Genomic DNA, 14844 nt, shown 5'->3' on the forward strand with positions numbered 1-14844 from the left:
GGTCAATCCAGTAAGATTTAGCGCTTTAAAATTAACTGATACAAGAATACAGAATATTTTTGTTATCACTGACAGTTGTTTACCCAAGTGTTTTAAGAGTCAGCGTGCAGAGGCTTGTCTGAGATGTGAAGGCATGCAAAGTTGTTCCCGACATTACTGTGCACCAACAGTCGCCAAGAGAATTTGTCAAGAGCTCAGAAGATCAGTTCACACTCACAGGTTGCAACATTTTAAAGAGGGACGTCTATGAAACTGTTGGCAGCTACTGCACCTTGGATAAGAACTATCAAATTAACTTAAGGCCAATGTATTGTACGCGACACGTGCATCCGATCAGATGTAATAAAAGAGATTTATTGAAAAATCTGCTTTGATAAAGATAAAGCTTAGTTTTGTAAGTATCAGAGAGGTGTTTATTCGTGTCTTTGTATTTTGCTGTGGTACTTCTAATATTTAACCAACTACAGGGTAGGTAAACAGTAACCAGGCATTAAAATTGCCAATAAAATCCGTATTCCTATTACACATTTATTGTAATTAATGTTTTCCTTCTATTATACAAAATAAAATGAAAATAAAGGCGATATAATAAGATAAGCAAGTAAGCTGAAAGTAACAAGTAATTTTAGCTAGCTCCTGACTGGTCTAGTGACAAGCCATATAGAAAATAAGGAATAAGAAATAAGACAATACAAAAATTACAAACAAGAAAAAAAATAATCACGATTTGTTGTCTTTTTAAAAATGATTTGTAAAGACTTCAGTGATACTAAAAATCTGTACAAATATATAAGCAATTCCTAATACATAGTTACTTTTCACCCATGTCAGATAAAACTGATAATTACAGTATGATTGTATAAGCAGCTTAAATAATTCAAGAGTGTGTCTCGTGTTGTGGCCAGTGAGTATATTTACTTCTCTTACACCGCTTGCAGGTTGTTAAACAGTAACCTATAAAACACAACAAATCAAGTAAAAACACTGAACCTTTATTGACAGCAGTATGTATACTTGTGTTTATATCCATACATAATTGTGGACTTTTGCTGAAACAGATTTCTAAAAAAAAAAAAGTTTAGATGTGAGTGCCTAGAATTCATAGAAACATATTACACTAACGCAACGTATAAAAACAATTTTATGAACAAAGGCATTTGGATTTGTGTATAAAAAAAAGTGAAAATAATTTTAAGATAATCCTTCATTTACCAGGCACTTAAGTACTGGTGACCAACAGTCACTCCTTTGACTATTATTTTTCTTTTGTGTTAGCATTTTAGCTGCTTGGCCAGGCTAAACGCACACACTGTGCTGGATTATGACAACAAACAAACAATAGGAGAACTACCTTAGAGCTTCCTACTATAAATCAATAGAAAACACAGGACCTTCATTATAAATAAACAGGCACCTGCAGATAGACAAACAGGGATGTTTTATGTGAAGTTAGTGCAAGGCCTCTAACATTATATACACTGGTCCCCTTTTGCAACATTGCACACAGAAACAAACGGACCCGGAGGGGACCTGTGATTGGACCTGTGATTGGACCCGTGATTGGACCTCTGCAAAGAAGCATGCCACAAGTTCAACACTCGGGATGGATTCTTGCCATTCGGACACCATCACAACAAGGTAACATGTTACTGGGAGCACCTCAAGGTTAATACAAAAACAAAACACACACATTAAAATATACAAAATCTCCATTGGAACAGTCTTATCATTTCTTGGGTGCATACTAAAAAGATTGTTCATCATCATAACAGAGGCTTGTTGTTAAAGCAAGTCCGCTCATGTTGCACATCGCAAGTGTAACAGACGCCTTCATGCAAACAGTTGCACATACTGGAGTTTATATAGTCCACAAACACACACTTGAAGCATCCGTCTGGTTAGGGGCGATGATGAGGATGCAGTTGACTGGAGGATAGGTTGATTTGCTTGCTTTGCTTTGTTTGATAGGTCGTGTTTGGTAGAGGCACCAAATTTGTGAAGAGTCTGAGAGTTCACACAGACAGGAAGTTGAACTGGGTGCGTTTAAGGCAAATGTAGTCGCCATTAAGGAAAAAAGAAAAAGAAAAAAATTGTGAGTGTGCATCCACTGATATGGCAAACTCCTCCCACTCTCATTTTCTAAAATGTCTGAAATGCATATTTAAAACTCTTGTTCCCTGAAATGTCAGACATTGCCGTCTTTATTCGTAGGGGAAAGGGCCTTCCCCTTCTTGACGTCTCAGACTTTGCTGTCAGAGGGCGGCTCTCCCAGGCTGTGGACGATGTCACTGAAGGAGGGGCGCTCCTTGAGGCTGGGGGCCCAGCAGCTGACCATCAGCTTGTACATTTTGGAGGGGCATCCTTCTGGTGAGGGCAACTTCAGCTTGCCGCTCTGCAGGCCTGCGAGGGGAAGGGGCCACATAGAGTATAAAGATAGTTAGGAGCAATATTTCTGTGGTACAACATCACAAAAAAAAAAAGAAAGAAGAAGAAGCCTAAACTGACCTTCGAGCACTTCATTGTCTCCAAGTTTGGTGTACGGCATTTCCCCGTGACTGAATACCTCCCACATGAGCACTCCGAAAGCCCAAACGTCAGACTTGGTGGAGAAGTCGTCCTCAAACACAGACTCTGACGGGAGCCAGCGCAGGGGGATCCACGCTTGTCTGTAGTGATAGTACTCACTGTACACGCGCAAAGAACAAGCACTGTGAGCAGTCAGGACACTCAAATGTTCTTCTCCCTACCGACTCGTCTGACCTTTTGTAAACGTCTTTGCTGAGGCTGAGCGACGACACTTTCACGCGTCTCTGACTGCTGATTAGGCAGTTTCGGGCCGCCAGGTCTTTGTGAACAAAGCGGTGATTGGATAGATGCTCCATCCCGTGAGCCACTTGGGCACAGATGGAAACCTAGGAAGAGGACGGTTCAAGTCTTTAGCTGCTTGTGATCACAGTGACCGCTTTATGACAAAATGTGTCCGTATTATATACGAATACAGAACAAAAAGCTTTTTAACTTCCAGCCATTTTCACTGAAGCAACCTCCTTCGCTCTCAGCTGTTTTATTGGATTTTGACTGATTTTGCAAAGCTTACAGAACATTGAGTTATATTGCTATAAAAAACATGGAACCTTCCAAGAGAAAGATTAGAGTCTCTTCTTTCATCAGGAAAAAAAGTATTTATAAATATTTGTATCTGTTTCCGTTTTGCAGCAATTAGCATTAGAATATAGCGAAGTTTCATCATCATTCACAAATCTGTTTAAAACACTGGGGAAAAGAGCTTTTTGCAACATGGCCCCGGCTGATCCCTTACACTCTGCTGCCACCTGATGGTCGTTTTTTTAAAATTATTATTATTATTATTTTTTATAACTACCATTGCTTAAAGCGACCTCTTCAGGTTTTTAAACATTTTTGGGAGCAAATGAGTTAATGTATTTAAATTTATCGGATCTTTGTGCAGTTTGTCAAATTTTTACTCGCGACTGCCACCTCTGGCCCAAAGCGTAACTGCAACATCTGTGTCAGGCTTGTTCATGGTATGCGTGCGAGTACGTGTGTGCGTGTGTGTATATATATAAATATATATATATATAATTACTATATATATATATAAAAAAAAATATATATATATACAGTAATTATATATATATATATATATATATTTTTTTTTTGAAGAGCTTCAATCAAATTCAAGGCATCACATTTGTTTGCAGGAAGTAGTGTTCTACCTTATTTATATTCAACAAAATGAAACTTTTTTTTCCCTCTTGCAAGCTTGTCCTCACTTGGGACAACAAACTTGTATTTTAAGAACTTCAAATGTAAGTTTTAATTATACATATTAAAAAAAAGTGTGTTAATCCTCCACACTTACTTTGGTCTTGGTGCTGATAGGCTGAGATTTCACTTTGTCATCTTTGTTTTTGGAAATCCTCAGAAACTGTTTTAAGTCTCCCTGGTTTGACAAAGACGAGAAGAAAACACACGTGAAGCGGCAAGCCCTCATGAAGCGTCGACACGCATCTTTCAGTAAGCGTTACCAGGTCGTAGTATTCCAGGACCATGTAGTGGGGCTCGGCCTCTCTGCACAGCCCCAGCAGGCGGACCACGTTGGGGTGGTTGAGCTTGCCCAACATTTCCGCTTCCCGGCGGAAGTCCAGCTGAAGCTGCTCGTCTCGAGTCTGAAGGCTCTTCACCAGCACCACCGTTTCCTCCTCCCTCTCCTCGATGCCCTTGGCTTTGGACAGCAGCACCTCGCCAAACTCTCCTTTACCTGCATCACGTCACAGTTTGCTAACGCCCACAGCAGGCTGATTTCTAACGTTTGAATCCAGCAAAATAAACGTTACCTAAGGTAGTGATAGTTTGCAAGTTTGCTCGGGGGAAGTGCAGTTTGTCGCTGTTGACGTGGCTGTGGCGCTTCTCGGTTGTTGCCATGGTACCCATGTTGGTGAGTGCCACCTCCTCCTGGATCTCAGTGGTGGTGTGGCCATTTTGTTGAACGGCCCCTCCTGACAGACACAATTAACAATGTTTAGAGAATGAAGGCGCTCACATGACATTACAGAAGATATTTGCATTATATGAGTGCGGAATTCTACTACCACCAAAGCATAAACATTTGTCACCAGCAAGAACCAATGAGTGTATTGCTTCAGGCCCCATTTTTTTTCAAGGGAACACAATGTAACAAGATCCTTCACAGCAACACAAATTACAACTTGATCTAATACGGTGTCGTATTGCGAGGCTCAACATGTTAAAAGGAATATTTTCATGTTCAGTTTTAATTGCGGGCAAAGGCGAAACCTGATACAACAACGCCTCAACCGTAGAGCTGATCCTCTATATGTTTAAATGATAATGAATTTGTTCAAATTGACTTACAACAGTGCATTCTTTGATTTTCACAATGACATCATTGTGTCGAAGAAACCCTTGACGTCACAAAGGATAATTGCCTAAACATATATGATCAAGCAGAGCGACACACACAGATGAAAACAAACCACTTGGTAAAATTATATTTAGGTGCAAAGGAAATAAATGCTGTAATAAAAAGTCATTGATTGCAGTAATCCAATGTGAAACTCATTTTCCTAATATTTAATAATCGGTCACTATATTTTTCTATAACTGCTGGAGCCCTATTTATCCCAACTGACCCTGGACAGGTTGAAGGGCACATAAAAGGACATACAACCATTCACATCCAAGTCAAGCAAGTGGACCACTACACAGACTCATGAAAGGGACACTTGACTTATTGAGCAATTTTCAACTCATTTTACTAATTGCTGTCGATTGAAGACGACATCACCTGCTGAGGAAGTAGGTAACGAGTCCGACCAATCATGGCTCAGTCTGCTGCCTAAACCCAGAAAACAGGGGAGCCATGATTGGTCATTACCTACTTCCTCAGCACAGGTGATATCATCTTCAGTCGACAGCAAATGGAAAAATGAGCTTTTAAAGGTATTAATTGTACAAGAAAAATAATGACGTTATCAAATTCATTCTGGACCAAATATTAACTTTTTACTGCTGAAAATGGATCAGTGAGTCAAGTCAAGTATTCCTTTAAAGACATCGAAAACACTTTCAAAAGGTAAATTTCTACATAATGCCCCTATTTAAAATCATTTTGTTTGTTTATGTCATATGTAAAATAAAAATTGTGTGTGTGGGGGGGGGCAGTAAAAGGTTAGGTTTAGGGTACTAAAAAAGATCACTCACTCTGTGTGTAGTGAATCTACAATAAGTTTCACTTTTTCAACTCAACTTCATAAATGTACTTTTCCATAATATTTCAATTTACTGAGATTCAATACTCAAGAACAGGGGTGCCCAAGTTTGGTCCTCGAGAGCCCCCATATCCAGCCTGTTTTCCATGTTTCTCTCCACTAACACACCTGATTCATGATCAGAATCGTTACCAGGCTTCTGCAAAGCATGCCGATCAGCTGATCATTAAATTCAGCAGCACTGCAGGAGGGAAACATGGAAAACAGGCTGGATAGGGGTCTCTCGAGGACCAGACTTGGGCACCACTGCTCTAGAACTTACTCAGTAACATGTAAAAAATTTGTATCTCTGGAGTTCACAGAACAACCGCAAGATGGCAGCAAACACCTTCGCTTCTCAAATGGGTAGAAAAGAAAGCTGAGGAAATGCAGGAGCTCCCAAACTTCTGAATGCCTGCACCCCAAGAAATCTTACATGCTCCCAAAAAATGTTTAAAAAAAACAAAACAAATAGTACATATATCTTATTCTTTAAGAGAATAATTTATCCAAAATTAATTTGATAACTACATTATTTTTCATGCGCAATTAATAACTTTAAAAACATTTTCCCACTTTGTCGACACTGTATACCATTAATATCCAAATCTGACTTTTCATACTCCAATGCAATGTTTTATATGCTGTTTAAGAAGCTCTTAAAACACTAAAAGGACTAAATGTTTGTCTGTATTAACGATGCATACCATTGAGACTTTCCATCTCTGGTTCCTCTCCATCTGGACGCTTGTGCAGTCTTTTGGCGTTGCGCCTCTTTTTGCAGTAGAACATGAGGCCGAGCACCACGATGATGTACGCCACAGCCGCCCCCACAGACAGCCCGATGGTTTGAATCATCTTGTAAGGCGCTCTGTCCTCGTCCTCGTCATGCGTCTGTGCTGGTTTATCTGTTGGGTGCGGACATCCATGCAGTATGTTAACTCATTCACTCCCAGCCATTTTCCCTGAAGCAACCCCCTTTCCTCCCGGATGTTCTACTGGATTTTGACTGATTTTGCCAGGCCCGCAAAATATTGAGTTCTATTGCTATAAAAACATGGGACATACCAAAAGAAAGATTAGTCTCTTTTTATGTTATAATAGAGCTAAGTTTCATCATGATTCACAAATCTGTTTAAAACAGTGGGTAAACAGCTTGTTGCAACATGGCCCCATTGGTCCTGGTTGACCTCTTATACTCTGCTGCTACCTGCTGGCCGTTTTTGTAATAACTACCATTACTTCAAACATTCTCTTTAGTTTAGAGGCTGCATTAAAGCCTTATGCATGCTCTAGCGAGCATAAAAAAAACATAAATACATCTTTAGTAGCATGGTAATATTTAAAATAGAATGTATTTATATGTTTTGGGGAGCAAATGAGTTAATAATGAGTAAAATGCTGTTCAAAAGTAGCCAATCACATTGAATTCTGTCTGAGTAAATGTCTAAATTCATTTGCCATTTACTTGGATCTAACCAGGGCATCTTCCCTGGTAGAAATTGGGAACAGGAAGTGTTCAGTATTAGACAGTATTAGATCTACCGCCTGCCCAATTACATCACCCCAATGACAGCTGTGGTGTCACAGAGGTTAGCAATGGTTATTAACCTGTCAAGGTGGATGACGGGAGGAGTGGGAAGGTTTAATGAACGCTTTCATCCAACACATGGAATTGTGCTTTGTGTCCACTGTGTGTGCTCTCGTGTGTGTGGGCGTGTGTGCGTGTGCGTATGAAACTCACCTACGACATACAGCTGAGCCACGCGGTCTTTGATGCTGCAGCTGTTTCCAGCCACACATGTATATCTGCCGGTGTCATCTGTTGTGACGTCTGAAATCACCAGGGAGCCATTGGGCATCTTCTGGATCCTGAGAGAAGCAATTGTGAGGAAACCATTCTAATTAAGCATCCTGGTAGCTTTTAACCATTTCAATTCAAATCAACTCTAATAGGGATGTTCGATGCCACTTTTTTTCCCGGACTGATACCAGTAGGAGTACCAAACTCATGAGAAGTCCCCGATACCACTAGTACTTTTTGATACATTAGAAAAACAAACAAATAATTTCAAAGAAAGACCTATATATTCCAATTTAGCATTTTCCCTTAAAGTTGCTGAAATTAATGGCAATTTTCTTTGATCTTTGTATAAAACACACAATAAAATGAATTTTATTAAATAAATACATTTAAAATAATAATTCAGTGGCCATAAAAAGGTCCCAATCAAAATATGTGGATGAATATCTTAATGGGGTCAGACATGTATGTCTTTAATTCTTGATCATAAAACAGCCACAAGAGGTTATTGGTCAATCACGTATATCGTGTGGAGAAAAAAATAATAATACATGTCTGAACACAAGCAATCCCAATCTATCAAATGACTGAATCGATAGTACTTACATTTTTTTGCACGGATATCAGCTGCTTTTGAAGGGCAATTTGGGGGGAGCGTATAATATTTTAGGGCATTCTCAAAAAATTACATTTAAATATTTTATTTTATTTTGAGACCCTGAAATTAGATCCCTTTACGAGGAAAACAATCAGTGTGTCCAAACATAAACATTATGCACCACAATTTTATTTATAAAGTAGCCTGTTAAAATCAGTTATCCTCATCTGACGATGCCATTATTTTTATTTACCTTCTGTTCTTACTGATGTCCAGTGTCTTGTCTTTCACCATCCAGTGGATATGAGGCTCAGGGTCGCCGGTGGCCTGGCAATGCAGTATGGCCGTGTGGCCCTGGTATACTGTTGTATTCTCAGGCTCCACTTTAAAACGAATGTACACTAACAGTGTACATGAAAAGGGGCACGCACGCACGCACACACGCACACACACACAACAATACATTATCTATAGCTACTCCTTGTTCTCAAGTGGCTGCAAACTAAAAGGCTGTGGCGAATGTGGTTGCTCACAGTCACACACTGCTGGCCAAATGTAATTCATTACGAGGCTGTAAAACGGCCACCAAGAGCCAGTAAATGCTGCCGCTCACTGGGAATGATCAATGAATGTTTCATCATGAAAGTACCCTCAAATATACTGAAACCACAATCGTTTGCAAGATGGGAGTGGTGACTAAAGCGGTTGTGCAAGTTTCTCTTCAAGCTCCCACAATGATGAATGAGTAGTTTACCTGCCACTGTGAGGTATACCACCGCTCTGATCTCCCCCTGGAGGCTGTTAGAGGCGATGCAGGTGTAATTGCCAGCGTCACTGCGGGTGACTTTGGAGAAGTGAAGCTGGCCGTTTTTCTGCTCCACACGGGGTGGAAGGTCTCCTCCGTCTGTAGGGGGCGACAAAGGACAGAGGAAAAGCGACATTAAAAACAAATGTTTTACTCATACTTTAGTGGCATTACAAACAATAGTTTATGATGCTCATCTGCTCAGACATGACTGCATTTCAGGCATCATTCACAAATAGTTAATTTATAAAGACTTAAAAGCATCTCCATGGGTGCATCTGTGAAGAAGCCAGAGTACATTGGGAAAATCCTAGCTTGTAAGGTTGAGTGTATGAGCTACATTTAGTTGCATTCCTGAGAGCTTGTTATTTGATACTACACAAAGACAAACTGGGGAATTTTGTATATTATTATCATCCTATATCTTCAACTGCATTTTCCATTTTGACACTTTAGCATTGAGATCTTGGAGCACACCTGCTTTAGTCCAGCGGATGGTGGGACTTTCTCTGCCTTTAGCTGAGCACTGGATGGTGATCTCATTATCCAGCTCCAGGCACTGGGAGGGTTGTGGGGTTGGGGTGAACTTGAGCTTCTCTGAAACAAGTCAAAACAACATGCGTACATGTATTACACACGTGGCTGACACAGAAGGGAAGTGGTGACGCATTGTCAAGCAAATTAAGGATGTTTCAACTATTTTCTTAAATTAAATTGTGTACTGATGATGTGCAAAAATAGGAGAAAGAAATTCAACTATATGGTTGAAGATTAGTACAATGTACTGTATCCCGCAAATATTTTTCACATTCCCTCTTAAAAATGAAAGAAAACCTTTTAACCAATATTAAGGAAGTTACACAATGTAAACATGTTTCAGATTGAGTGATTTAAAAAAAAGTTCAACAGACATGAGCCAGTTAGCCATTTGTTCCAAATCAAAGCAATTTCCGTACCTCAAAAATGCAACATCAAACATTCAAGCACAACTAAGAGAACCCTGCGCAATGTGCTCAAATACGAGCGTAAAGAACAGAAAAGTGTCAGAGGCGAACATCTTATAAATAGAAAGCAGCCAGACATAACAATGACATGTCAGACCATATGCAGAAGCATTTATCTTCAAGAAAAGTGCTACAATGGAGGTCAGACTAAAGCTGCTGTGCATGAGTCACGTTCAACACCTCCGTGGTTGTCCTCCAGCTCTTCCTATTTTAAGAATTCACATACACAGGCCTAAAGCCATGACCACATTTGTTTCAGATTTTTCTCTGAGCACTGTATTACTGATTTTTTTATGGAAAGACTCCAAACACATTGACGCTAAGATAAATCTCACTGTCTTGCTTACCCAGCACGGTGACTCTGGCCTGGCCAGATAGTCGACCACCCACTGTTTTGGTCTCGCAGCCGTACATCTGTCCGTCGTACACCTCTACACTGTTGATCCTCAGGGTGCCATTGGGGAATAGTTTAAAACGGGAGTCCTGGCAAGAGGAGTTCAAGTAAATTGTCTGAAAATCTGTACAACATTGTGGAAAAATTGGCAAACATTTTTGGACAGCAGGAAAATGACTGGAATCTGTCATTGTCAACATATATACAAAGCCTGAAAAGGGAGCCATCACGCAGGCCAGTGTGGAATGTGACCGTGACCACTGACCTCTGGTGTGATCATGATGTTGTTGCGAAGCCACGTGACCTCGGGTTCCGGAGTTGCTTTGGCGTGACAGTGCAGATAACCCGCTTTACCTTCTTCCAAACGACTGTCTTGGGGCCTTGTCAGCCACATAGGGGTGGCTGCAGGAGAGCACACGTGTATGTCACATGAGAGCCGACATTTTACAGTCCGCTCTCACATGCACAGTATAATTATAACAGCCAAGTAATCAACTGCATGACAGGAACCTTGTCCAGACAAACTAGCTATAGACCGAGGGGTCGGCAACCTGCGGCTCTGGAGCCACATTTGGCTCTTTAGTCCCTCTCCTGTGGCTCCTCGTGGATCTCAAAAAAATTGTAGAAATAAATATTTATATTTTTTATGTATTTCAATTTTTTAGATAAAATATTCTTTAAATGAGTTAATGATTTATATATATTTTTTTAAAGAATAGTTAAATATTCAACAAATATCAGAGTCCAAATTTGTAAGTTAGGTAGAAAAAAAGTAAAAATAAAAATAAAAAATAAACATGACTAAAAAGTCACCATAAAATAAAACCATAAAAAGCAAAAAAACATCAACAACCATATAATGTACACAAAATTGCCCCAAAAAAGTCAGAAAATGTATTGTAAAAAAGTCAGAAAAGAAAATGTTCAAAAAGTAACCATAAAATGTCCAAAAACAAAAAAAGGCAGAAAATTACCATAAAACGGAATTTTGGAATTGCAAAAAATAAATAAATAAATCATTTATTAAAACAAAAAAAGGCAGAAAAGAAAATGTTAAAAAAGTGACATTAAAATGTCCATAAACAAAAAAAGAAATCCCCAAAATTACCATAAAATGGCCACAAAATTGCTGAAAATATCAGAAAATTTATAGGAAAAAAAAAAGCCATAAAAGTTCCCAAAAAGGAAGAGAGGCAGAAAATGACCATAATATCGACATTAAATTGCCAAGAATGTCAGAAATTTGACAAAGGCAGGAAAGTCTAAAAATGTCAAACTAAGTTTGAAAAATTACACACACACACACACACACACACACACACACACACACACACACACACACACACACACACACACACACACACACACACACACACACACACACACACACACACACACACACACACACACACACACACACACACACACACACACACACACACACACACACACACACACACACACACACACACACACACACACACACACACACAAATCCAAAAACGGAAGACGAAAGGTAGAAGAAAATGAATCTCAAAGTATTGGATGATGCATATTTTCTGTTATGTTGCAGCTCTAATTAGTTTTTGGGCCAGTAGACACTAACGCACTGTTTCGCTCATCACAATGTTCAAATGTTTTGGGGCTCCCGACAGATTTTTTGCTATTTATTTGGCCTAAAATGGCTCTTTTGACAGTAAAGGTTGCTGTCCCCTGCTCTCGACCTAGTACTGTTACTGTAGTGTAAAACCAATCGAAGAAAGCACATTAAAATAAAATGTATTCAAAACATCATATAAGCGTATTGAATCAGCCTCGAGTATGATCCTAATTTCTTAAAATAAATAAATGGGAATAAATGCGTAACATATTGAGGTTACTTTGGACTTACTGGCCACAGTGAAGGTCACGTCCTGTGTCCTGCGACCTGCCTTGTTTTGAGCTACACAGGTATAGACTCCAGAATCGCCCGCCTCGGTTGGACTGAAGACCAGATCCGAGCCATCTTGGTACACTCGTCCCTCAGTGGGCACCCGCTGACCTTCCCTCTCCCACCAGACTTCGGGCTTGGGTCGTCCCCGTGGGGCATTACAGGGGACCCGCTGCAGAGTGTCCGCTGTGAAAACCTTTGACATCTTCGACATCATGTCATCAATCTCTGTGGTGTAGAGAAGAAAAGTGAATGGAACACAACTGTGAAATTGCAGTAATTTACATCTTTGTGAACGCTTTTGGTTTGATTTTGAATATAGTCATTTGTACAGCTATTTTAAGATCAGAGATCTGTTGACAGATTTCTGGTATTTCAACAAAACTCCATTTTCCCCTTGGTAATTCGGGAACAAAGGCAAACGGTAGGAGACTGAGAATATAGGTTGTTTTAAGTAAGGGAATTAAATTAATAAGGGTCTTTGTGAGGTGAGCCATATCAAAGTCGTCAGCAGCTATACAGTCAATGGAGTGGAATTTGCATTACAAAGATTCATAAGACCTCACTGTACTGTATGATACATTACAGGGTGTATTTAACAATCATTAATACTTTATTGGCCTACTCAAGTTGTTCACTAGCTCCAACATTTTACAGTCAATGATCAGAATTAGTTAACACAAACAGAAAAAAACCGCACATATTTCAGTAGATGAAAGAAAGGCTGAGCTGGGAAAGTAGGAGGTGGTATTGGTGGAGGGGTAAAGATTTGGGCTGTTAAATGAATGAGGTGGAGAGACTGCTTAAACTTGTCACCAAATAATGACTTCTATTGTGACACAATCCTCTTTAATGCCTGGAGGGATTACCATCAGATTAGGTGAATTAAAGTATTTAAATGGAGCTGCGGTTCACTGCGTTAAAACTGCAGATGCAGTCGTATTTCATTTAACCCAAAAATTGAAGTTTGGAAGGAAAAAAAAATGTCCTTGGGACGGGAGAAAGAAAAAAATTCCTGCCTTAAGCTGGTTCAAAATATTTGACTTGCATGCACTTGCATTTCAAAAGACAGTCTGATTAGTACACATCTTTGACCTGAATTTAAACTGCAACAGTCATTTAAATACCTTTTAGAAGGTACAGTTCAAAGCTCATATTGCAACGACTAACACTATTATGGGCAATATGTCTAGACAATGTTTTGACTGTTGTTTCTGTGTTTTTGAGTCTTGCAGTTTTTATTCTCAGAGGGTTTATTTGTATTATGTTTCAAATACTGCTACTCAAATTGCCAAAGACAAATTCTAGTAGTATTGAAAATATTCATGAATAGGGTTAAGCAATTTATACATAAATTTAAGTGCAATATAAGAATACTGTAAGCAGGTATTTGGTGTCCAGAAAAGCACTATATAAATCTGATGCATTATTATTATTACTATTATTTTTATTTAAAGTAAAAAGCCATTTTAAACATTAACACTGGATCAAACCCGACATCTATCAATTCATAACTATGTATTTGCTGCAAAAAGTTGGCCATATGCTTTGTAATAAATGCCAACTATTCCTAGTAAATTGTTGACTCCGGAGGGTCAAACCGTCAAAGAAAAAGCAATTGCATTTCGTTTCAGTGGGAGTGTAAATTCAGAATCTCATCGGGTCATGCCAGCTGTTATTCCATACTGACTTCCACGTTATGTTATGACCACTCGCAAACCCGATGGGCAAAACACACTAAGAGGAAGAAGTTAAGTGTTTCAGCATCTCCACAGTGAGGAGGATGCAGTTGGGCCGGCTATCGATAAGGAAATGTGATGATCTGCTGAGATATGAGCTCTATATGAAAGAGCTGAGTGATAGTGTACGTAACTGAAATACTCTCAGGTAACACAATGGTGCTTAGGTGTTTATCTCCAACAGCTGCAAATTTGGATGGATGTGTGTGTGTGTGTGTGTGTACCTGCTATGAGTAGGGAAGCCTCATGCGTGACTTGGGAGCCGCTGACACCGCGGCCAACACACTTATACAATCCGGTGTTCCTAGGTTTGACCTGGGTGATGAGCAGTGACCCATTGGAGAGCAGGAATACACTGGAGAGAAAACAAATCCCATATAAACCTTCACCTCTGCTCAATTATTCTTCATCTTGCCACTAGTGTACCGTCATTTTCCCCAGCAGCCCCACTGCCCAGTGTAATGAGTACCAGGGATCTGGCATGTCTCCTAATCGTGCTGATCCAGGGAAACATCTGGTGCACCAAGTCAGTTGTAATTAAGGCAAATAAATTGCCTCTACACAAGACACAGATAAGTGTCCTACATAGCAAGTTATTTTTAAAACGTCTTGTGATGTTGGAGGCCCATCTTAATGGCCCAGTTTGACCTCTGATGGCTAAACAGTCATTCACTGGGAGTGACAGACAGGGTGAGAATTAATTACAGGCTGACTGTGATGTCCACATCTGGGGTGGATAAGCGACAGAGTGGCAGTAACTCAAAAAAGTGCAAAGGCA

At 39.7% G+C, this 14844-nt stretch overlaps 1 protein-coding gene across 1 annotated transcript in view; it reads right to left on the bottom strand.

The window, feature by feature from the left end:
• Positions 1 to 971: 971 nt before the first annotated feature.
• ptk7b (protein tyrosine kinase 7b) overlaps positions 972 to 14844 on the bottom strand; it is a 64422-nt gene continuing 50549 nt past the window's right edge. The window contains exons 6-20 of the mRNA XM_086093752.1: positions 14291 to 14421; positions 12289 to 12555; positions 10663 to 10799; positions 10351 to 10486; positions 9477 to 9596; positions 8949 to 9098; positions 8448 to 8595; positions 7537 to 7664; positions 6500 to 6700; positions 4359 to 4520; positions 4050 to 4282; positions 3884 to 3964; positions 2761 to 2912; positions 2506 to 2684; positions 972 to 2400 (exon numbers count right to left, since the gene is read on the bottom strand). Coding sequence (XP_085949878.1) covers positions 2240 to 2400; positions 2506 to 2684; positions 2761 to 2912; positions 3884 to 3964; positions 4050 to 4282; positions 4359 to 4520; positions 6500 to 6700; positions 7537 to 7664; positions 8448 to 8595; positions 8949 to 9098; positions 9477 to 9596; positions 10351 to 10486; positions 10663 to 10799; positions 12289 to 12555; positions 14291 to 14421 — 2386 coding nt within the window. The 3' untranslated portion in view covers positions 972 to 2239. The remainder of the gene's footprint in view (positions 2401 to 2505; positions 2685 to 2760; positions 2913 to 3883; positions 3965 to 4049; positions 4283 to 4358; positions 4521 to 6499; positions 6701 to 7536; positions 7665 to 8447; positions 8596 to 8948; positions 9099 to 9476; positions 9597 to 10350; positions 10487 to 10662; positions 10800 to 12288; positions 12556 to 14290; positions 14422 to 14844) is intronic.

This window comes from Leptonotus elevatus, chromosome 13, assembly GCF_054856555.1.
Source record: "Leptonotus elevatus isolate MCC_2025b chromosome 13, RoL_Lele_1.0, whole genome shotgun sequence".
Classification (NCBI taxonomy): Eukaryota; Metazoa; Chordata; class Actinopteri; order Syngnathiformes; family Syngnathidae; genus Leptonotus; species Leptonotus elevatus.